Below are 25498 nucleotides of genomic sequence, written 5' to 3'. Positions count from 1 at the left end.
GTTATACTTTTTTCAAATCTTAAATCTTCTTCGAGTATCTTTTGCCATTTCTGTGCTTATGTATCCCTAGAAACATATTTTTTAGGGAATTCGTATATGCGATCGATAATTATTATACATCGTTTAACGACAGTCTAGGTGCCCGTAGAATATCTGAAAAAACATGTCTAAGAAAGTTATTTTTTCGCGTTAACGAGCTTATTTTGATTTGGTGCGAGCGGTGCTCTTCTTTTCACGTGTTTCTCAGTAACCTTGTCCTTTGATACCGAAACTCCGTTGCAAGCTAAGCTGCCGCCCTTCCTTTTTCTTAAAGATTCCGTAGGAAGGTATTCAGCTGGTCTCAATAGCTGCCGGAAATTATACGGTCCATTGATATCTTCTGGATCGTAATCTACCTTAAAGATTTCTCGTTGCTTCTGAACGACGATTGTAGGTTTGAGGATTTGTCTGAGATCAGCTGGGATCCCAAACGTATCCTTACCCAAATCTTTTCTCGCAGCTAATCGACCATTGATGGCGTTCTGACAATTAACCAATCGGTCAATTCCCTTTTTGCTGTCTACGCCAGGTGATCGGTGTTTTCTTAAATTGTCATTTTTTTTCGTAGGCTGTATCTCCTTTACATGACCATTTATATTATTCTTAAGACCATTGTTTAATTTCGAAGATTTGATCAAATCATCTCCCACGACCATTTTATTTATGAACAGACCATTTTCACAACCACTAATGATATTTCGGTATCCGTTACTGCAAAGTGGGTGTCCGTTAACTTTGACCAAATTGTTCGCCGATGAATGTTCATTAACCGAGTTTGAATGGCTATTGATTGTGGTTTCGTGTCCGCTCGCGGGGCCGTGATAATTATTTAGAGGGACGTGCCCGTTAACAAACGCCGATCGTCCGTTTGTAAAATTATGACCTCCCTTAAACAGGTTCTGATGAGCATTTGCAGCATGATGTCCATTGACGATACGCTGCTGCTGACCACTGATAGATTGTTGACGGTCATTTACACCGTTGTATCTGTCGATGTATTTGAATCGTAGGCCAATTGAATGGTTGATATTCGAAGAGTCGACTGTAGGTTGTTTACAGCGCGAATATCTTTCAGGGAACCGCAAGTCTTTGCTAGCCGCGTGATTAGTCCTTGTACTGTAAAGAAAAGAATTGCTTTAAATCGAAGATCGCCTAAGATATCGATTTTTCGTTATCGATTTCGAAACTACCGATTTGTAAATGAAACTCGAAGAATGAAGATAAATAATGATCTATCGGATAATGGTATCGGAATATGTACTTCAGAAATAGTATAGGCATTTTTTAATTCGAACGATAAAAATTTTATGGAAATGTAGGATAAAGTATTTATTTTTCAAATATTTCTTCGATCGTACATGTTTTATTTTTTTGTACAGCTTTTTACTATCTTTCTTATATTTTAATTAGAATGTATGCACCAGAAAATAAGTTTTTGTTTTTATAAATTACATAATTTAAAGTAACTAAAGTATGTTAGTCAAAAGTGTATTAAATGAAAAAAAAGATACATCCGTGAGATCTGATATACTTCGAATCGCATCGAATCTGTACATATATAGCAAATAATTCGAATCACTTCGAACGTGATTCGAAGCTTAAAGCTATTGATAATCTTGATAATTCTGGAGTCTTGAGTCTTGAGTTTTGGTATACCCTGGTCGGTTTAGCGTGTTTTAGCGTGTTTGATAGCGTGATGAGTATTCAGTATCTTATCACTTTTTGATTACCTTGGTTCAAAGTTCATTGATATAAAATATTATAAAAAATTCAGGAATATTGAGTTATCATCAATACATTTATTTGTTACTCGTTTCTATACTTTATAGCTTGCGGTACATATTACGAGTGTTGATATCTAGTGAAAGCGGGGAAAAAAATAAAAGAAAATAGAAATTTCTCAAATTTGGGAGAAAATTTATGAAAATGATAGGTTTATTGTGTATATATATTAATTGTTTAATAACAAAATCGTATTTAAAGTTAATGTAATATTGTGTAATCCACAATGTAATATACTATATATAGTATAAAGTAACAAATATATTTAAAGTTAAATAAGTTTATAATTATAAATAATAATATTTATTTGATATTAAAATTGTATTCAAAGTGGCATGTTTTAATGTTTTGTTTGCTATTGATCATAATTCCTACCTTCGAAAAATTTCTTTTGCGTGGCATTTATGTGGCAAAACAAGACAAAATTGCTTTTGCTAATTTTGTCAACATTGGGATATTTGGAAATGTTATTTTTCCAATATTGTAATGGATCTGAATATCTATTAATACAACTTTCCGTTATAGAATCTTCACTAATCAAATTTTATCGTATTATTTCGTTGTCACAAGACGTTCATAGTGATGTATTATTAAGATCTAGGTGAAACATTATTAAGGATTATCAGTGTTTATCTCAAACGAGGTACCTTCAATATCAGCTACATCTGAAATCTGATCTATGATTAATGTCTTTGCTCCTTCAGCAGTTTCACTAAACATAAATTCCTCTTGAGATATTTGTTGTTTTAATTTTATGAATGAAAGATTCTCACTGTTCAATTTAAGACAAGTGTGTAATTGCTTCATGGTTACAATAACTTTAGAAATCGAGATATTGGATCCAGTATTGAATTCTATGATTAGAAAGAAATGGTTGTAACATAAGTAAAGTTTTAGCTAATGTATTTTGCTCATTTCTAGTTAGTAAATCGAAAGAAATGGAGGAAAGAAGATAGTGTTGATGCCATTGCTTGTATTTATTCTAATAATCCATTAAATATTTCGTATCTTAAATTCCAACGTGTCTCGATTTTTAAAATTAATTTATATTTTGGTATGTTCGGTAAATTTTGCATTTGGAATACTTGTCTTTTGCTAAGCAACTAGATTTAAAATAAGATTGTATACGGCGACATTTTTGATGGATATAGTTAGATGGATAGTTATTTAGATGGATAGTTATTAAATTGGGAATGGATCCGAATGACTTTTTAACAACTAAATGAAGTATGTGCAGAATATCAAACAGTAAATATACAGGTAAAACTGAAACTTTCTGATTTTGATGATTTTTTAATATGTAATGGGAGCATGATTCTGAACAATTTTTTCCTATACGTATGATCGGCAGTCTCGCTTAGTTCTCAAGATATTCGCAAAAATCTGTCGATACCACTACAGTAAATTCTGTTTGTGGTTGTGCGCCTGCAGTAGCGTATGCGTCAGTGTTGGTTGCCGCTTATCTTCTATTTATAAGCCAGAGTCGGACGAGCTTAAAGACCCCATGTGTAACTACATATGCGAGGTTGCAAGAATTGCCTCTTATAACTTAGAACTCAATTAAAAGTGAATATCATCAATATATTGGGTTTGGGTTAGACTTTCCAATCTAGCCGCTACGAGGCAACGCCGTATTGAAAAGTCTAATCCAAACATGATAGATTGATTGTATTCACTTTTAATCAAGCTAAATTATAACAGACGCTTCTTACAGTCTTGTGTATGTAATTGTGTACGGGACCTTTAAGCTCGGCCGATTTTCGTTTATAAACAGAAGATAAGCGGTCAGCGGTTGGCAACCAAACTGACATATACACTGTCAAAGTGACGCGCAACTAGAAGCAGAATTCAATGTCTATTACCGGCAATAAACTTACAATATATTTCAAAATTATCGAAATCGGAGATGAGTTAACTTTACCTAAGTTTTATCCCAGTTGTAGTTTTCGAGATATTCATATAATATTCTTGCTGAACTTTTTACTTAAATGTGGCCTCACGTTTCTCTTTCTAAATACAAGTAAATAAGAATCTCAGCATAGCTACTAGAGAGCATGTATTTTAGTAAATGACAAACTTTCTTTCTTTGATACTTTGATTTTAGATTTGGATTAAAAAATCCATAAAAAACAATAATCGTTTCATACATTTTTATGGTAAACTATTCTTTATACTAATTAGAAAGATTTCGAGCTATATTATTTTACCGTGAATCACTTTTTGATCATTTAGAAAGTCTATTAGTTCTATTAATGTTAGTGAACATAAGGAAAGTCTGTCATTTACCGAAGTACATGCTCTCGAATAGATAAGTTTCTTCTTTATTTCCATGTGTTTAAAAATTGAAGCCCGAGAAGTGGTATAAACCCATCGCAGCACGAACGTATAATATAAATATAATCGTATCCGTACATAAACTTATATTAAACTAAAAAGTTTTAAGAATATATATTTATATGAATATCTCGAAAACTAAAGCCGAGCTGCAGTTATATGAATAAACGACGAATAAGTCGCTACATATGAATAGGTGAAACTGATCATAACATGTGCCTAATGACATATTTGAAGATCATTGAAATCGGCGAGGCGTGCTCCGTTCGATATACGTAATTACGAAGCATTATTATTATTATTTATAATTATTAACTTATTCACCTTAAAATATACTTGCTACTTTATACTGTATAGTATATTATATTATCTTTTGTATTATACACAATATTATATCAATTCCATCAATACGATTTTGTTATCTAATAACTAATAACTAATGTATACGCAATAAACTTATTTCTATCATAACTTTTGTTCTAAATTTGAAAAACTTTTCCTAGTTTGTTATATGTTTTTCCTCGCATTCGCCAGATTTGTATCAGTATTCGTGATATGTATTGCAAGCTATAGAAACGAGTAACATAAATAAATGTATTTATGATAACTCACATTTTCTGGATTTTCTTTAATATCTTATGATCAATGATACTATTTGAACCAAAGTAATAAAAAAGCAGTAAAACATGAATACTCATCACTGCAGTCTCATGTAACACGTTGGTCGATCATGCACGTTTGTTATCCGCGTCTACATTACAATTATACATAACTGCAATATACAGTGGGTGGGTTCAAAATGTGTTGTTGAAATTTTCATTACTGTTTTCTTCGTAATTTCGACCAATTGCAACATTTTTATAATTTTTTGCGCGTCATTTAGTAAACTAATCCTTCTAACTCCTCAAAAGAGATCAAGTCGTCTGGCCCAATTTTCAAACAGTTGTTCCGTTTTAAAGTGTGTAGAATGCTTTCTACGTCCAGTATATGTTAAGTCACATCACGTTATCAAGCCCTATCGCGAGCCCTAAGACTTTCAAGACATCGAAAACGATCAAGACTTTCAAGATTTCCAAGACGATCAATTATTTAACAAGGGTTTCAAGACTTTTAAGCTTCGTATCCTGTTCGAACTGATTCAAAGTGTCTCAGATCCCATCACTAGATACGCGTGTAAGATAAGTTGGTTTTCTCTGATATTTACATAAAATCTACCTTAAAACGATTTCTAAATGAAATTAAATCTTTGAGACAGGTATGATACATACTACGGATGGCATAAGTTTATAGCTTTACCTGGAAGTTTGCCATGATACCTCTGGCAAGGTACAGAAACACAACGAAAGATTAGTAAAACTCGATTGCTATCGTACAATGATTAATTCAACGATACTGCCTATTTACAAGAACAATGTATTGCGAGTTTGACAAGTAAAGAAAGGAACGTAATGATAACTGTCTGTCTGAGGGGGAGTGTTTCCATTTTAAATCGAAAACTTAAGTTTAGGCAAGAAGACAATAGACGTCTAATTGAGAAAGTTTGACTTTACCCCACTCTGCCCGAGTTCTCTTGTTGCTGATCCTCGCTCGGATTTCTCAAAGCTTTGTGCCATATATCCGAAAGTTGTTGTTCTGAAGCTATCGCAAAGTCTCCCTGAGCTTCCAAACGTTCTCTCCTCTCGGTATTCACTTCCAGAATCTGCCCAATTCGACTCCTGAGATTAGAAATAAAGCAGTAATTTTCATGCACAACATGCGTTCCTGCTTTCTACGTCACTGTTTTACACAGGTATAGTACACAGTTCTTTGATAGTAGGATCCGCTAAAATCTTGCTGAAGTTCGAAACTGTTTGTTTGCTTTGTAGATGTGTTGGCAAGGGACACATTTTCAGTGTAATTAACAATAAGATTCATGGTACAAGGATAATACAAATAGCTTGTTTATTTCGAATATTTTAGTGAATTTATGGCCTAAGTGCTTTAAAAGGGTATTCTGTATTCTAGGATAGAATAGGATATTCGATAAAAGATTATGGGATCTTCAGTGACGATGTTAAAGTAGATCTCTACTGCCTAGGACTATGATATTCGAAAAAGAGGTCGAAGAAGATTTTACAAATATCTACAGGTAGATAACAATTTGATAAAATCTCCCTGGTATCTACGAATATACCTCGTCAATGGGTGAAGGTCATTTTCTAGCTGTATCAACGGTAAGTCCCAGCCAACTTCTTCTTCTTCGAAGTCCGAACCACTTCCGATGCGAGTGCCAAAAGCATTGGAAAATTGAGCATTCGAATTTCTCATTCGCTCGAAGAAAATGAGAATGAATAATCGATCGCGTCAGTGCATTATGTCTATTTACCTGCTCATCTCATCCTTCAAGTTACGGTAGTACTTGATCGTTTCCTCTCCATCCACTTGATTGCCACTTCGATATTGCATGATCGGCTGCACCATGTTGAATCCTTCGGGTCGAACATAATCCGGTGGTGGTTCTTCTATCTCGTTTAATCGCACTCCTGGCTTATTGTGACGTAGATTCTTGTGCACTTCTTGGTTTTTCATATGAACCTTCGAACCCATTGGAATAAATGAAACATTACGCGCAAGTGGAATCAAAGTTTTTATCTAAAATTTCATTTACTCACGTTTTGAGAAAATTGTATGAGATCAGCTTGCCTTAATTTATGATGTACCGGATCTTTTGTCGGAGGTTTCCTTTTTTTCACTTTCTCCTTTTTGTACCACCGTTGGACTATAAACGCTGCTTCTTCGTTCTTTAAACCTTCGCGCAGTAACGCTTTATGTGCCTCAAATTTATCATCGTAGTTGTTCAAGATCTTCTTGAAATGTTCTTCCAGTTCAGGTCCAAAGCGTTTGCGAATTGTGTATCCTCTGAAATCTAACGATAAAAAGAATTTGTTACATTAATTTCTATGAAATTCAACGTAAATTTATGCTTTTATCAGGATTAATCTTACGACTTTGTATGATAGCTGCAGCATCATCTTCCTTCAACTCTTCTTTCGTAGTTCCATCTTCCTCGTCTTCTTCTGTCTGCTTCTCAATCTCCACCTTCTCTTTCTGTTCCTCTGTGAAATATATTAAATCGATTCGTTTTATATTCTTTTCAATGTACAATGTATGTTGTGAATTTTATTCCCCGAGAGAAATCTCGAAAAAAAAAAAAAGAAAAAAATAGGAGAAAACTCATATACCCTGCATTTTTTGTAGAACAGTTGCTTCTTCTTCTTCTTGTTTCTTCCTCATTTCCTCTAAAAAGTGCTTCCGCGACAGCCAGCCACGAATATGACGTTGTAGTGTTACAACAGACACGGCGAATTGCCATTTTTGCTTCTTAAATCTGATCCTAGCGAGCCATCGACGAACACACGATTGAACCATAATGATTTTCTTCAGCTGTTCCTCGTACATCTTCGAAAGGAACTCGACGTGATAGTATTTCAAGAAAACTTTTGTTCTGCCCAATGCCCATCCGTCCATTTTCAAACGGATTAGGAAGAGACGGCAATTGTCGCGATTCGCTACCACACGTTCGTCGTATCCAAATGCTAAGAAACAATATCTGAAACATACACAATTTTTTAATCGAAAATATTTAAAACAGCCCGTTTAATTTTTAATACTTAATAAAGGGTGACCTATGAACTTTGATCAAATCGATATTCCGAAATTGAGAGGAGTACCTTTTTAGAAATTCGTTGAACGATATTCTATGCGAAAATCCATTTTGTCTGATCCTTATTGTCTCCAAGACCCCGGTATATCTCAATTGTTTCACGACTTTCTCTTTATCGAAGAATCGTGGGCTCTTAGAGTCATTCGGTTTTATGCATCGTACGAACTGTGGCGACCCAGACACCATCTTTTGGAGTAAGTCCATAAGGGAGTAACGGAAGTAAGTTGCTACGGTTTGTTGAGCTCTGGATTGTGACGCCAACCCCCGACTGGAGTACCGTTCCTAATGCAATTTACAAACAAATTTTCATTCAAACGAAATTTCCAGCAATTTTCAATCTGTAAGATCATCACTGTGACGGCGTTGTCTTCGAGTTGTCGGCGTTGTCAAGTCTGTATAGTTTAATCGAGTAGCTAAACCTAGATACCTTCGTATTCTGATTCGACTGTGACAATTTTTTCGAATCAGTCTCGTGAACAGCCGAATACAAGTTGCCAGTTTTCGTGATCGGACATTGAAACAAGAAACGGACCATATCGTACTGAGATTGCCTGATCAGCTGGATTACTTCAGGAGGTAGGAAATTCCTGTTCTTTTCTAAGAAGCCATCCGCTTGGTAAACTACGCGACCCGCAAAATGATGGACTGCGAAACAAACTGCGTCCGATTTTGGCCTTACGTAGAACTTGGACTTGATGTTGTTGTGAAATTTCTCTGTAATATATGCACAATAATTATCGAATGCATTACTTTTATCGAAAAACAACAAATTGGAGATTTGTACCGATTAGGGATTTATTGGTGGCTCTGGGAAATCGACTTTCTTCGTCTAATAAAGCCAAAAGTCCCATAGGTTTGCTGAGTAACATATCTAAAACGGGTCTGTTGTCAGAGAACTCGACCAAATCTACCGGTATTCCTTCCGCCATATATTCCTGTTGCTCCCAGGTGAAAATATGTTGATTGAAGTAATATTGTATCTGTTCGTTGGCGATGTTGATGCAGAGTTGCTCGAAGGAGTTTCTCGGAAAATTTTCGAAGCCAAATATATCCAGCAGGCCGATTGCCAGCGGTTCGTAATTCGGTGAACGATTGAAACATAGTAAACAGTTGATTTGATTGACCATCCAGTCGAACAATCGACCATACAATCCTTTTGCCATCGCGTCTCTAGCCGCACACGCTTCGGTTACCGTATTGTTACGCGTGATTGTTTCTCCCCTGGTCATAACGGAATTTGATGTCAATGCTTCTAAAAGATCATTTTCTTCCACACCGAGTAATTGCGAAACTGAAACGTGTTTCGAAGTTTATAAATTCCATAAATTCTTCTTCTTCGAAAGAGTACTTCTTCTCGAAAGAAAAAAGCAAGAAGAAAAGGAAGGAAAACGAAAGAAACGATAATTTAGAAGAGATAAATTTGTTGGTAATATTACCTCTGTGTAAAGGTGTTGTATCAATCACGCGGCTTTTGTTATCGGTATTATCCTCGCTGGCTACTTCACCAAACTCGATATCGCCCAGATGAAGTATCGCAGCCAGAATACGATATACTATGTCCACTTCACTATCTTGAAATCCCAGTAATTTAAAACCGACTTTTAGTTGTTGAAATTTATCGATATGCGTTTGAGATGTTTGACTCTGATCTGTCAAATATCGATGATGCTTTCGAAGGTTCGAATCCAGGTAGAATTCTGAAAGACGATTGTCTGCCTCCAGACCATCGTACATGTAGTAAAATATATGGAAATTGCGTTCACCTCTGTGTGAATTAACGAGATCAGAATGTTAAAATTATTACATAGTGTACAACGTACATATCGACAAATACATGATATACAGAAACTTACTCAGCTTGAGCTACAACGCGAGATTGCTCTAACAAATACACGTATATTCTGGCACCAGTGACTTTACCACCTTTAGTCATGGTTAAGTCAAGATATTTGCCAAATCTCGATGAATTTGCGTTAATCCCAGTAGTCGCATTACCGAAAGCTTCCATTATCGGATTTATCTGAAGAATTCTTTCTTCCAAATTACGATTAGGAGCTTTGCTGAGGTAAACCAATTGTTTCAGCAGCAAATTCGCACTTTCTGTTTTTCCTGCTCCTGACTCCCCGCTAATTACAATTGCTTGATTTTGTCGTTGATGTAGCAGTGCTTGATACGCAGCATCGGCGACGGCGAAAATGTGAGGTGGATTGTCCGATCTTGCTTGGCCTTTGTATCTCTTTTGTTCCTGCATAGATAACTTGAAATTTAAGAAATTTCGATAAATAGAGTTTGATGATACTTACGATGCCTGTATACAGTCCCAAATTTGTGAAAGGGTTAACAGCTACAAGTATATCTCCGATATAAGTATATATCTGAGTTTGTTCATATCTGTGTTGTAACTGATCGACGATTGCGTCCTCCGACAACATGTCCAAAGCAGCCAGGTCGTCCATATACATCTTTTCTGGTCTAGCTTTCCGATCGGTCTTCAATTTGCCGTGTTTGGTCGTTACTTCGGGCTGTCTATGAACTTTACCTTCAGCTCTTTGACGTCGGATCTCCTCTTGTATTTCGTTTCTAATCTTTTCCGCCTTCAACTCGATATTCATCAATAAAGGATGCTCTTTTAGTTCGCTTGCAAAGGGCCTGTGCTCGAGATCTTTCACCAAACATTCCGTGATGAAGTCGACCAACTCTGGAGAATGGATATCTGGATTCTTGAGGGACGGTGGTGGATTTCTGGGGATTTGAAAGAGTGCCCTCATAGGGTGCAGTTCAGATAGGGGTGGATCGCCCTCTGCTAGTTCTATTGCCGTGATTCCAACTGACCAAACGTCGCATCGAGAATCGTAAGAAGAATCAAGTTGTTGTTCGCAAGCTATCACCTATTCGTAATTTGTGAGATTTCACATTGATTAATGTCGTATTTTGATAAGACGATTGAAACTTTTAATAATCGAAAGTTGACGTTAACGTCGAAGAAGGAATTTTGGAATTTACCTCAGGTGCCATCCAGTACGGTGTGCCAACCGAGGTATTTTTTCTGGCGAGGGTAGCAACGAGATGCGAAGACACGCCAAAATCAACCAGTTTGACGTGTGCATCTTCGGTAAGCAAAATATTGTGTCCCTTAACGTCACGGTGCATGCAATGATTGCTATGTAAATAAATTAGTGCCTCCACCGTTTCTGCGAGGATATAACCTATTTGGTCGTCCGTTAGGCGCCTTCCTTTTCTTTTCAGGCCTTGAACGAGATCGGTCACTGACCCTCCGGTGCACAACTACGATCGGAACGTTTTATAATAACTCGTTTGAATTTTTTTTTGGAAATTTCAAAGCGGTATCAAATAACGTTTAATTAGGTGATGATATTGATGTATTCGATTGTATATTCGTTACGCTTTCCTGTTTACATTATGAGACGAAAATTAGTGCAACGATACCTCCATGACAAACCATAATTGATCCTCTTCTTGAGCAGGTTTAGCTCTTTTCAAGAACAAACCACGAAAGAGAGGAATATTAGGATGGTGGCTTAAGTCTCTCAGCACCAGATACTCTTCTTCGATTTCCTCGATATTGTCGGCGACGTTCTCCAAAATTTTAATTGCAACTTTATTGCCAGATTCGTTGCAATACGCACTGTAAACCTCTCCATAGGTTCCTTCTCCGATTAATTCTTCCAAGACGAAGCGATCTCCAGGATCTGGTATCACGTCAAAATTTACGTGCTGACTCAGACCGTGGTACGCCATATTGGTCCCACCACCGGTCATTTCTGAAATAGGGAATTATATTTCTACATTTTATTTATACAAGTAAAATTAGTTAATTTGTCGAAATTTACCATCTTATTATTAATAATACACATTAATAATAATACATAAAAATTATATTAATATCTTTATTACGTTAATGCCTCCGATTATTATTACGATTATAAATTTCAATTCTATTGGGATGTAATGAGTATGGTACACGATAAATCATGAATGAAGTTAATAACATAACGTGCAGCATTTATCGGTAGTTTTATACGAGATGATTCCTTGTTCAAGTCTTATAGAAAGTTGCGGTGAACCACGAAGAGAAATGTTGTCACTGTCATACCGTGTAAGTATAGGGCAATAAAAACATTTCTTGGAACTAAATCTTTCCATAGAGGAGATAGATAAAACCTTATTGAAAATAAGCTACATTTTATCTTGTAATACTACAAAAGAGCAAATAGATGAAACAAAATAAAGTGTGATCATCGAAGAAGTAAATTTATTTAGTGTTAATAATATTGAAAGATTGATTTTTACCGAAGCTTTAGAAATCAAATGAATATGTAGTCTTGCTAAAATAGATATATTACAACGAAGATTTATATATATCAGCGTAGTTAATTATATAACATATTCTCTTATGGTAATCGAATTTACGCATTGCCAACTAGTTACACGAATGAAACAGACAGAAAAATTTCAGTTGCTTCGAAACATACGCGAGTTTGAATTCACGATTAAATTAATATAAATTTCTTTGGTTAAGGCACCTATAACAACAGATAATAATCGACGATTATGCAACTCTATTGTTTTATAGACTAATAAAATTTCACTGAGTTCAAAGTATAGAACTTTCTCTCCCTTATCGAATTTACCAACAACTGTTCCACTGCACTTTCTATATTGTTCGCCAAAATTTTTCCTTGACGTGAATTCTTACTGACCAATTATATCACCCATTTTGGTGATCGTTGTTCACGCTGGATATTTTAAAATTCTGAATGCCTTATTTAAGGCCCTAAATAACTAAATGATGCGCCAGTGATTATCAATAGACACTGTTAACTTGACCAAGTGTGAAATACGACTGGGTTGTTCGTCTTCTAACCAGATACCTGTTAACTCCTTAATAGGATCAGGCTCGGTAGGACCGGCGCACTTGTGCTCACTCTCAGAAATAGGTCTCATAAGAAGACCACGCCACGTGCTCCTCTGTCATTTTGATTTCTGATATTAATTCCATAATAGTTTGAGCATGCTTACGTATATGCATTATGAATCTGATATGCACCGTGTGTGGTTTTTATATAAGTAGATAAATAGATATTTTAGTCTTGTTTCACGTAACTAGCAATACGTAATAAAAGGATACTAATAGGAAAACTATTATTTTTTCACTGATACCATTTGTTTCGATCGGAATAAATTCATGTACCTGATTGTCGGATTTCGTCTATTTTCATTTTCGAAATTATGTTAAACAATGTCGTTACGTAATTTTATTTTTCTTGTATCGCCTATTGCAGGGACATGTGTAAAACGAGATTGAGTCTAATTAATTGATAATGAAAAGCTGTTTCTTGCTTCTGCATATATAAATCCAAGATATGATAACAAGTAACTTATGCCATTGGATGAAGCCATCTAAGGATCAAAGCCACTCACTCGTGGTTTCGAATGGCATTTTATGACACTAAATTAAACAGGACATTTATAGATCACGGGTGTCAAGTGTGTAGTCAATGATACAATGATAGATTAAGAGATTATCATATATAGATTAAAGAATAGATTAATCAGTTTAATAATCAAGTTGGAAAAATTCGATGAACTCTATGGAAAAATTATGGCAAAATTATACACAAGAGAAATGCAATATTTCGTGTTCTCGAATACGTACATGCCGAAGAGATGTTTACGAATGAACTAAATGAAGTAATTATAAAGATTTGTAAAATATAATTCTTTCCAAAAAGGAAAGCTAACGTACAATTAAAATGTCTATATTGATTTGAGATGTAAATGCAAGAGCAGGCTAAAGTATACAAATAATTTCGTAATATTTTAAGCGAGCATGCAGGTGCTAATTATCGTGCATCGCCATTGGTCATCCACAGTCACGTTCAACGTGAAGTGTGTCAAACGCATCCGATCTCTGTTTGCGTTTGGCATTTATGGAATAATTTGTTCGTGAAATTACGTTATGCATTTTAAACACCGAATTGCCGAATTAAATGTGAATCCGTGCAAAGTTGTATGAACCATTCTTTTAACTATTTCTATATATTACCTATATGTATATCGCAAAATTTGATAATTTATAATTTCACATAATCCCTTTACATTTACACCTACATATAATCTATTCTCATAATTCTTGAATTCTTTTAAAAATATGTAGTCAACTGCAACTTTATCGGTCGCTTCCGTTTGAAGAATACTCTTTGTTCCATTCTTCCTTTCTCTCTCTGCCTCTCCCTTATTTAGAATTTAATAAAATTCTACTAAAATTTCAAAATTTTTCAAACTTCTTTACATTTTACATAACAAGTCATGTCCGTTTTTGAAAGGAAAGAAATACGTTAAAAGGCGTTTATATCTTCTATAAACGAAACAAATGTACCGACGTGCCATAAAAGCTTTGCTTGCTTAACGATCGCGTATGACAAAAGGCTCTTCATTCTTCCTGAAAGTATAGATACTACTTACATACACTGTTCGAACAAATTTCTTTTGTTCAAATATCGGATCCAATTTTGAACATTTATCCGAAAGAACAGCAGTTGCTGAAAAAAGTTGGCGATCAGTGTCTTCGACCTAGAATATGAGAATCCTGTCAATTTCACAGATCGATGATTTCTCTTCTACGAACATCTTTTTCCTATCCGTTTCGAAAGTAGTGTCAATTTCGTACCATCGATCATACTTATTGTTCTTGATTATGATCTCGTTTCTTTGACAAGACAAACGATTTGCCATCGCAATTTACGATCATGGTATTGTTGGTATCGATACGTTCGAACATGGTATCACTGCTAAACAATGGTCATTTGCCGCGAGGGAAGTCACGTGGTACGATAGGGGTATTAGAGCGAAGAAACCCGACGTGAAATTGGCTTAGAGTCACCCCAACTGTAAAGTAATGTCTCTTCGAGCTGCAGCATGATATTCAACTACCTTGGACAATACTTGACTACACCTAATGTGGTGTATAAGCCGGTCAAATCACGAACATCGTGGCTTCTCAGTTACAACCGTGTTATTGGCTACGAAAATTTCATTATTAACGACTATCAATTTCAATTATGTCGCATTTTCATCAGGGTTACTTCGTTACAATTTACGTGGTTTCCTATGATGAAACTTTCCATCGTATATTTGGTAATTATCGACGCTATATGGGTTACAGTGACATTTATAATGAAATAAATTGAATAAAACGCAAAACGGCGTGACGAAAGTTAACTGTAATTGCACGTAAATCTGTACAAGATAGGACGTATCTAAAAACCCTTGTAAATCATTCGTGTTTTATGTCAATTGCGAAACCTGTTAACATTTTTGTTACTAGTTTATAGGAGCTATTTATATAGAACATGAACTTCAATTTTGAATACTTTCAACACATTGTCTGGACAGCACAGAAATTTTCCAATTCTTTGAATATATGAACCAGTGTCGTGTGTTGTAGGAGTAATATATTAGATAATTAATTAGAACAAAAATTATTGGACAGAGGAACTTGTTATTTTTACATTGTTCAGTAATATTAAACTTAAACATCTTTCGAATGACAAACTAGATGAAGTGAAAGGTCAGAGGTTTTTCCAATCATACACGCCGTTCCGCTGTCTTAATCCTTTCAGCGTGACGGTGTAACGGTACAGTGCGTGCTATCAATGGTTATACTATTGCTGCGTAATGTTTAAACCACGCACCACTCTAAACAATACCACTGTGAACTAGATATCTGCGTTAATTATTTCAAATGTGATCTCTTTTTCAAAGGAGTTACAGATCCCACGATATCGTATAGACATATACATAATCGTACATTGTTTAAGAACACTTGCGTTCTAGTTTACACAATAAGCCAGGAATATTCTATGATATTTATTATAATAGCTTATTATCGTAGTTCGTAAAATTCAGCTATTTACCGTACCGTACAATAATTTGACGGGAAGCTAGCTGGTTGCTGCAATTACGTAAAGAGCTGCAGATTATTGATTCTCTTTTACCTTTATCACGAAATCACCCTACCTTGTTGTTTGCTTAGGTATTCTCTTTTAATAATTTATTTATTTTCTCAATGGAGTATGTGTTTAGAATATATTTGTCCCATTTTGTGTTATAGGATGATCTGCTGCACACTATGACGGGTAACGGTATATAATACATGTCATGTATGGATCGATGATGTCTAGCGTCACATTGATACGCGTTTTAATAAGAAATTAGTAAAAAATCAAATAAAATAAAATTACCTATCGATTATATTATAATTGAACGAATGATTCATCGATTACTCTCGTATGCTTTTGATACGCGAAATAGAAACTCGTACTTGCAGCGTAACAATTTGTATTTAAATATCTCGGATGAAAATATACATATTTGTAAGAGAAACGGCACGTTAAACGCGCTAGAGAACCTTATGTACATAAATTATAAACTTTAAAGGATCAACTCGAATTCGTATGACAAGTTAGCCTGTCTTTAACCATTGACAGGTTAGAATAACGATATACGACAAGCTACGATCGTGGCAGGTATCATTTATTATCTAGCTAAGCGGCGCGACAGTGTAAATCAACTGCAAAATTTCTCTGCAGCAATGGTGTAACACCCGACGACTCCGCAAACTGATCCGTGACCGATTTCGCTTTCCGCATAAAGCCCTTTTTATGTGGTTTGATATTTTTTCATCGCGATATAAAATTGGATCGTGCTTCCTCGATATCGATACCGCGTTGTTTGTCGGTGCAGAATGGAACTGCGATATTAATTCCGGTAACCGCGAAATATTCGTTTCGACAGAGCGCGTACTAGTGAACATTGAAATTATCGGTCTGCCTCGTGATCGTTTCTCCATGACCATCGTCATCGAACAACGAACGACACATTTTTACCATCATCTTTTTTCTCTTTCCTCCGTCTTGTTTCTTCTTCGAGGACTACATTTCTAGGGAATCATATTCTCGCGAAGAATCACGTCGACCATACCTCGATAAGAACGTGAACCGTTAAAAATCGCGGTCGGCATGAATCGGCAAAACATGCTGCGATTTTTTTTCGTATTTTGCTTTTCACATTTCCGCAATCCATCTCACGAATCGTACGTGTCACGTTACTAAGGATCGCAATTGAACTTACGATATTTTAAACCATGTGTGGATGGAAGTTTGTGGCCAGTCGAAACGGTTATTGTTCTTATTACAGATTCTTGTGAGAAACATTTCCTCAGCGATGATGTCAATTTCTCTATCATTCGTATGATTTCAAGTTAGCAGAGTTTTTATAATAATAAATTCCGAGTACCCGAACAAACAACTGTGAAGATGAGCTATTTTTTCACAAATTACACCGTATGTGCTTATTATCTAACAAAGAGTACATATTTTGCTTGCAATAATTCGTTTTAATTTCTGTAAAGTTGTTTTGAAATTGGCGATTCATCGATGAATTCAGTATGTTACGCATAAAAAGTAATAGATTACTTCATCTAAATCATCATTACGTGACTGTTGAAAAAACATACGTGCACAGCGTTTTAAAAGATGCATAGAATTTGCGTCGTGTCGGTGCCATCGGTGACTCCGTAAAAGTGTGCTAATTCCACAATAATGCGAAGCCCTACTTTCTAACCTTTGACCACTATTTGCTTCCATACTCGCTACGCTCGAACCATTGTAGTTTTCTTATTAATCAGCCGTAGGAGGAATGTGAATTATTGCACAAATACCACTCGATACTATTTCCATCCGCTACATATGAAGAAACGAAATATAAAGTAATATAGTTGGTTATTTCTTCCGCTTAGTAGGTTAAATCTCCGTTACTCCTATTTTATGTCAAATGTTACACTTTTAATATAAGTTGTGTCTGAGAAAGAAACTCGCTTTAATAAAAACTCTAATTCGACGCAATTAATATTGTTGAAAGCGAGAAAATTTGCAAGCATTACGATTAATGATTAGCATTATTTATCCAGGAAGTTTGATATTTAGTTTCTCGCGGTAATTTTCCGGTCGGAAATCTCGTGCTTAACGAATTCACATAACGTACTTCCTATTGTATCCGTCGCGTCGGTTAGCTGCCCGTGATGTAAAATGCAAGAATTCTCATGATGTCAGAATATTTACAAGATTGTTGAAAAATATTCCGATTTTAAATTTCATTCGTATTGCAACTCTACTTTCGAATGAACATTCGAAATGATATTAATTGCAATATAAATACAGATCCCTTATTTGGCAGCTCTTATAAAATTCAAGTGATACTTGTAGTAAATCTCGATCTTTAAAAATCGGTAAAGATACTACACATACATTCTAGCCACGATAACTGATCCCCAGACGTGTTATCAGATCCTCGATTCACGGTATACCGGTTTTCAAATGTTATTGGAGGAGAAACACGACATCGATACACGATACACTTCATTGAATTACCTTACTGAAATTGCATGTTCTAATTTCGGACGACAGCGACTCTACATATATAGTACAATGTAAGCTTGCATTTCTTAGAAAGTATATGAGTCTTCGCAGTTAGAATTTACAATTTTATAGGTATCTTAATAAACCGAATAGTTAATTCAAATTCTGATATTACTTATCAACCAGGTAGGCACGTAAAGACATGGAGAGTCTCTGAATAAAGAATCCGAACGACGAATTAACTCGTCTTTCTCGGTTAATAGATTCAAATCAATATGCAACTAGCGCAAATATCGTACGAAACTGCTTTGAATATTTCAGTAAAATTTATAACTTCTTTTCCATAACCGTTCCATATGTTTTAAACAACGCTTTCACCCATTCTACTTATCTAGAAAAAACATTCTGCGTGGGAGAAAGATTCATAAAAACGACGTGGCACGGCGCGGCGTTATGAAATTATTGGTAGGTAGCTTTTAGCAGCGCTTTGCCATAGTGATAATCAGACCGCCTAGAAAACGTAACAATAGCGATTCAACGAGCCATTGCTCGGTTGAAAAAAGACTCCTTTAAGACGGTGAACGGAAGGCAGACGAGTAACAATTTCTTTTAACGATCGAAATTTCCAAACGAACCACGAAGTACCGCTCTATTACGCGCGTCCAGCGTGCCGAGAAAATTCAATTACAACGTCGGCGGACTGATAGGACAGGCATAGTTCTGACTGGATAGTCGAATGGATCAGATTCATCGCAAAGTGTAAATTGTGCAATACACTTCCTACGGAACGAGCCGCGTCGATAATTACACTGGTCTTCTAATGACTGAAAATCCTCGATGAATGCAATCACGATTCCTTTCTATGGAAATGAAACACCCACGATCATTTGAATGTGTAGGCCGAACAACGTCTCATGTACTCATGGATAGACTCATGATAAATAGACCTCAGGAGACTCTCGTTATGCTTCCTTATCCGATTTATTTCTATAGTTCACTTCCTTTTTGTAGTGCATGTAATCCATTATCGTCTACGTATTTATAAGCTTTAGAATCTAATTAACTTGAATCCGTTGCTAGTTTATATCCCGCTTGCTTTTTCCTCCAAGTAGGATGTGGAAGAGTGGTACAGAAGTATGTGGTGTCACGTTGCAGTAGCTAGGATGAACAAAATAGTGACAACCGGAAAGGAAAAATATGACAGATGTTCCAAGTACTAAGATAATCTACCTGTGTGTATCGAATGTTGGTGTTACGTTTTATAAGAAATCAACATGAAAACTGTCACATAAAAAAAGATATTTGATTTTGTTACTACTTTGCTGGAATATATCATTAATAAAAAAACATGTGTAACCGCTGGTACAACTATCGTGAATGTATGAAATGCAAGTTGAGATGAACGAGTTCTTTCTCTAGATACATTAACAAGCGGTGTAGTAATTATAACTATTGCAATTCAGGCATTTTTTCTCGTATTCGTAATTTGAATGTCGACAACAAAACTATGAAAGATATTTGTTTATATTTTTCTTATATTACTTTAATTAAAATCATTTACGTATAATATAATTAGATACATACTACCGGTCGGTAATTTTAACGTTAATAGACGTAGAATATGAAAAAGTAATCTGTGGTACGGATGGAAATGGAATGTAATTATGTGATAGACAACAATTGCACTAACAACCAAGGAAAGTAGTGTGGAAGCTATATAATTAACTGCGGAGGAAAGTCAAGCCGCGTTGAAAAGACGACGATCCACAGGAAGATTCAGAGCTGAACGATCGTTTCGCAGATCATTGATCTTAGTTTCTAGATTGTCTCTTTCCCTTCTTGCCAAGTGTAATATAACGTTACTATAAATAAACCTCCAAGCTACCAATTCTATCTAATGTTATATTCCATTTTATAAAACTAGCAAGGCATAAAAAATATTGTATCAATATAGCGAATTAACTCGAAGTTAATTATATTATTCGTGTTAAGAATAAAATTTAATCGATTATGATAATTTCAAACAATTATAGCAATTATAGCGATTATAGCAATACATGAAAAGATCGCGGTGATATTTTCTAATTTTTCTGTCAACCTGTGATATCCAAAAACACATAATTTAATGTAATTTCATTTCATTCGTGTAATTTAAGCTCGATATACAATTTTCTTGCAGTTCGCAAAATTAAACTGAATTCTAAGAACACATGCTTTCCTCCTTGTCAGTTCCTCTACCAAATGACAGTGTAATTAACGACAATTAGATGGAAACCGGCTAGCGAAAAAAATTCTGCTGCGAAAGTGACTTTTCTATTACGAAACAGTACGAATATTTCGTATCAATTTAACGCAGCTACTAGTTGTAGAATTAAGAAAGGTACTCGATGGATTTATAATACGTGAACACGGATCAGCGATCCTGCTCTTACGTTTCTATTTAAGTTTCAATGATTTTATTAATTCGTTTGACTGACCCAGATTGTGAGATTTACGCAACGTTTCAACATCCTATTTTATAAATCACGCGAAAATCTAGTTTAGATGTTGGTATCGATCGCAGAGGAAGTGGAAATGCACTTCCTGAATGCAACAAAGCACACGAAAAGAAAAAAAAGAAAATTAACGTAATAGAATGCAACATTGTGGCGTGTAGCGGCGAATTCATCATTTTCTTTTTTTATGTGTCGAGTGTCACAGAATGTTACGTGATTCTCTCTGTATAAATATAACAGTAAAATGACAGCAGAATATTTCTTTGTATTTAACCGACCCGATATGGAAAACATATAAGACTACTTTTATAGTATTAGTATGAATTCTTTATACTACATCCTTATCTATATTATATACTATACCATGATATAATTCTAAAAAAGGAAGATTCAAAAATCGCATATTGAAACATATTTTATTACTAGTTATAAAATAGATTCGATAAAGATAACTTTCGAATTATTATTGAAATAATTTCGCGTGAAAGTGCAGATGGCAAAGAAAGGCAGTGAAGTGTACCAAATATACCTTTGCGATACTCAAACACTAATGAAATCATTCAATAAATGGATCAGTATGGCTCTTGTACTTTCTTTTACATAATAATTTCCTTAGTCCTTATAAGCATAGTTTGGACGTTTGTTTCCTGTAATAATTTTCACGTAATCAGCGATCAACAGTCACGTTCTTATAGAGAGACAAGATGTACCGGTCATCGTTCCACGTAAATGACCATTCATTTCTCAGATAGCGTTGCTTATTTTATAAGTAGCCACTCACTCACTCGATGTGAAATTTTTACTAATGCATTCCTGACAGTAAATGAATCCTGACGTAGTAAACACAGTATATAATATCGACCATTGCAATTTTTTATCGTTATGTATTTGATTACTTCTATCGAAGAACAAAATATAATAAAAGCAATAAATAATTTGCGTAAATATTTATTTTGTACGGAATGCTTCATAAAGGATTGAAACGTCACACTCACACACACATACACACACATCGTATACACATACATACATATATAAGGAATATTTATTTGTACTTTATTATCACATCATATGTTTATAATTTATCAATATTTCTCATATTATTTAAGGCTAATAAGTGTTATGTACTACGATATTTGATTAGTTCTATAACTACAGAACTAACCAACTGGTGCACATGCGTGTATTTAGTAGTATTTCTGCGCCCGTCGGTGTGTTAATATCAAACTTAAAAGTAAAATGCCGCGTAACGAACTCGGATACGAAGAAGATAAACAATTGTACATAGAGAATTGGATATGTACCATGGCTGGAAGTAAATTTCGATATTCAGAATTTCTCCATAGTGAAATTTCTCTCAGGCTGCGAATGGTAAAATGACATCAAAATATAGTTCGAACAAATTATGGAAAGTTACGAGCGTGTGGATATCATTTTTCCATTCCCAGATTGAAAGAAATTCTATGTGAATGTTAAATTTTCCTTTTGAAATTATTTTTTCTTTTTCATTTCTCCGAATTTGTCTTTCCTTTTCGATGGAAATAGCAGAAAAGAATAGGATCGGGAATGAACGAGTTTCGCATGTGGGCGTGGTTGAAAAGCTTCTCTTTCGCGATTTACAAAGGCCTGCATTAACGTTCCAGCCGATTTATAACTGGTTCCATTGGTTATTGCCATTTCTGTAATGCACGTGGGTATCAGAAGCACCCTATAGCAACTTGCCCAGTCTTTCTACCTTTCTCTGAATATCTCCGATATTTGCTTATTTTAAATATATCTGGCAAAGATCGTCCTTGACCTTTTGGTTGCGATCGCGTTCAAGGTACATACTTACTTATGTGCATGCCTATTTTCTGACTACGTACCGCCGTATTTAATGTTTGCATGTAAAAACCAACACACAATACATAATGCGATATGTCTTGATCACTTAATACTTTGATAAATATTTATAAGAAATACGATTTGAACGATCCGACACGTTGTTTGTTTCTTCGGTGAATGATCTTTTATCGTGTTCCAGTTTATAATATCGCATATATATTGTATAGATCTGTGATACATATCCTGTTTACATACCTGAATATATAATGTAAAGACAATTCACTTTATCGATCACTAATCCTACGATTCGATTGTATCACAGATCTATCATAACCGCTGACCTCTACGATATAGCGTGGCGCTCGACCGCCGCGTAGTGTCATTTAACGGTTGCGAGCAAGAGCGATGCGTAGCCGTAGCGTATTGTATTGTTGACTTTAGTCGAGGCTCGGTCGTAGGGACATATTTGGCGGCTGTCGAGTAATGTAGTCGAGGCTCGTACCAAAGATGTTAATATTTACAAGGTTGATATATCGATAAATCTCTCTGTTTTACCTTTTAGTATGTACTTTCGAGGTAATAACACGTACTCGAGTTTTCAATATTTTAATTAAAGTCACTTGCTTATTAGAACACCTAAATACTCATTTTAAATGTAATTTATTTTCTTTGTGATAAGCAATTACATATTTCTAAAATTCGATCGTATTACTCGATTCCATATTTATCATCGTACAATATTTAATTTAATTTATATTTATGTTAAATGTCGAATATTTTTTTTTAATCTGCTGTTCGATAAACAAAAATTGGTTTATCGATCATAATCCTAAAGAACAAATCGTATCTATTAACGATTGATTCCGCTGCTTATCAGAGACCAAAATGTTTCTTATAAATAATGATGATCGACATGAAAAGGCTTTAAAATTGCAGTTTTAATATTTTCATAGTTTACGCTTTATGGCGTGAACAAACCTACGAACCGTTTCAGCTTGTAGCTCGATTTTAATTGACGCGTTTGCGAATGAATGCAAGATACGTGTTATGTACGTAGCGTGCAAAGCGCTCCTTTAACGCATTCGTCATACTATAACATTTACACGATTATTATTACAATTAATGAAAACGTTACGATCGCGAATGATACGCCTATAAGAATTAAAAATAACGTAATGTGGATGAATTCTGTAACGCGTTCCGTGGTACATACCGCGTATATACGATAGATCGAGCCTTGTACATAATGCAACAGTAAGAAACCAGTATATGTATCATGAGAGAACTCGCATTATTTTAAGCAGATCACACTCTGGGGCAGGACTATCACGGTAATTGATTTAACGTCTCGATTGTTCAGTTACATATATACATGTATGTATATAATATATATTGGTCACTATTTAAGAAAAACGTAGGATCTAAACGACATGTATTAAAACTACGTAATATTCTAGTATTATACGACTAGGACCTAATGTTTTAACCAGACGATTCTTTCATATTTCTTTCGAACTGAAATTTGCCAAAAATAGAAAAACTCGATTAGGTTGAAAATGGTTCAAAATACGCGGTAGAGTAACACCAATTAAAATCCAAATTCGACCAATTATCGATCGAATAAGGCATTCGTATCGAACGATCACTCTCATGCCGAGCATTCTTGTTATAGTGATGTATGTACACTTAACCATGAAATATTTGTATGTCGATAAACATTTTACGATGTCGCTTACCCGAATCATTGATTGAAGATCGATTTGCAGAGTGACAGGAGTCCCCGTGGTTCGCGAAGAAGACTCAGGCGAACATGATCAGGGACGCGGAATTTGAAACCAGTTGCGTGTCGATCGTAGAAAAAAAGGACCAGCTTAAAATCCCTGTCGGAGGTAGTAAGTTCACAGCACTTAGCCACGGTGTGGTTGTCTAACCAGTACTCCGGTACTGTACGTTCGAAACGATACAGACAGGATTGGCGAGCGAAGAGCAGGGCACGCGAGTGCTGCCTCTGTCTTCGGCTGATGCTCGCTCCTCGCTACTCGCTGCTACACGGCCACAGGAACCACGTTGGTGCCCCCTCCTTTTCTCAGTTTTTTCTTTTTTACTACGTTGCCTCTCACAATGATCCGTTACTCCTTCCGCTTGTGTCTGCTAACCTTATCCGATCGCCCGTTCGTTCGTTCCTTCGTTCCTTCGTTCCTTCGTTCGATTGATACCGAGATTTATCCAATTAATATGAAACAGCCGAGTCCCTTCAAATAACAATTTTAGTTTTCCTTGTTACACGATATTCACATTTACACGATCAAAACATTTTCAAGTAAAGATATCGAGGATTGTTCTGTAGTTAAAAAGTTACGTAAAAGATTTTTTATCGTGTTTTTTTATCCATTATTTTGACCTCATAATCCCAACCTAACCTTGTGCATAATAACGTAAACGTGGTTATAGCTAGACCGCGAATGTTTATGCAAATTTATAGTTTCGCTGCCACACAAGTATACGCTTTAAATATATCGTAGATTATCGTAGAATTTGATAAATGTTATTATCCCTCTAGACACCAGAATTCATCGGATTTAAAAGATATCTGCATATATTAACACAGTTGGTATATACTTTTCACACTTTTGTGTTTCGTAGGATATATCATCTAGGCGATTAAATTTTCATAATTAGCTATGGATTACAGTGAATCCATGATGAATGAAGTAAATAGTGTTCCGCGGTTCTACCTACCGTTATTCTTCTTTTCGCTGGATTTTCCTCTGTTTCTTCTGCGTATTTTTCATAACTGTATTCATGCAAAATAAAATGCTAATAATAAATGATAATAAGATACGCGTAAAATATAGAGTGAATTACTTTAAACGTCTGTCGAT

General features: G+C 35.3%; 1 protein-coding gene across 5 annotated transcripts; it reads right to left on the bottom strand.

Moving 5' to 3' along the window:
- LOC117243104 (myosin-IIIb-like) lies at positions 1 to 24760 on the bottom strand. Of its 5 annotated transcripts, XM_033510309.1 has the most exons (17): positions 12580 to 12735; positions 11306 to 11640; positions 10862 to 11143; positions 10162 to 10746; positions 9712 to 10103; positions 9295 to 9623; positions 8643 to 9149; positions 8286 to 8572; positions 7866 to 8140; positions 7377 to 7744; positions 7140 to 7250; positions 6807 to 7060; positions 6521 to 6729; positions 6329 to 6409; positions 5706 to 5870; positions 5452 to 5473; positions 1055 to 1155 (listed from the first exon to the last, which is right to left on the bottom strand). In XM_033510309.1, the coding sequence occupies exons 1-17, from the start codon at positions 12593 to 12595 to the stop codon at positions 1144 to 1146; spliced, it is 4230 nt and encodes a 1409-aa protein (XP_033366200.1). In that variant the 5' UTR covers positions 12596 to 12735; the 3' UTR covers positions 1055 to 1143. The 5 variants fall into 5 exon arrangements, with proteins under 5 accessions (XP_033366198.1, XP_033366196.1, XP_033366197.1 ...); XM_033510307.1 differs by lacking the exons at positions 5452 to 5473; positions 12580 to 12735 and adding an exon at positions 24353 to 24760 and having other exon boundaries at positions 1 to 1155; XM_033510305.1 differs by lacking the exon at positions 5452 to 5473 and having other exon boundaries at positions 1 to 1155.
- Between the last annotated feature and the right edge of the window lie 738 nt (positions 24761 to 25498).

This window comes from Bombus vosnesenskii, unplaced genomic scaffold (assembly GCF_011952255.1).
Source record: "Bombus vosnesenskii isolate JDL3184/JDL3185 unplaced genomic scaffold, Bvos_JDL3184-5_v1.1 scf7180000013265, whole genome shotgun sequence".
Classification (NCBI taxonomy): Eukaryota; Metazoa; Arthropoda; class Insecta; order Hymenoptera; family Apidae; genus Bombus; species Bombus vosnesenskii.
The sequence above is the reverse complement of the archived record's forward strand: the minus strand, read 5'-3'. Positions and strand labels throughout refer to the sequence as shown.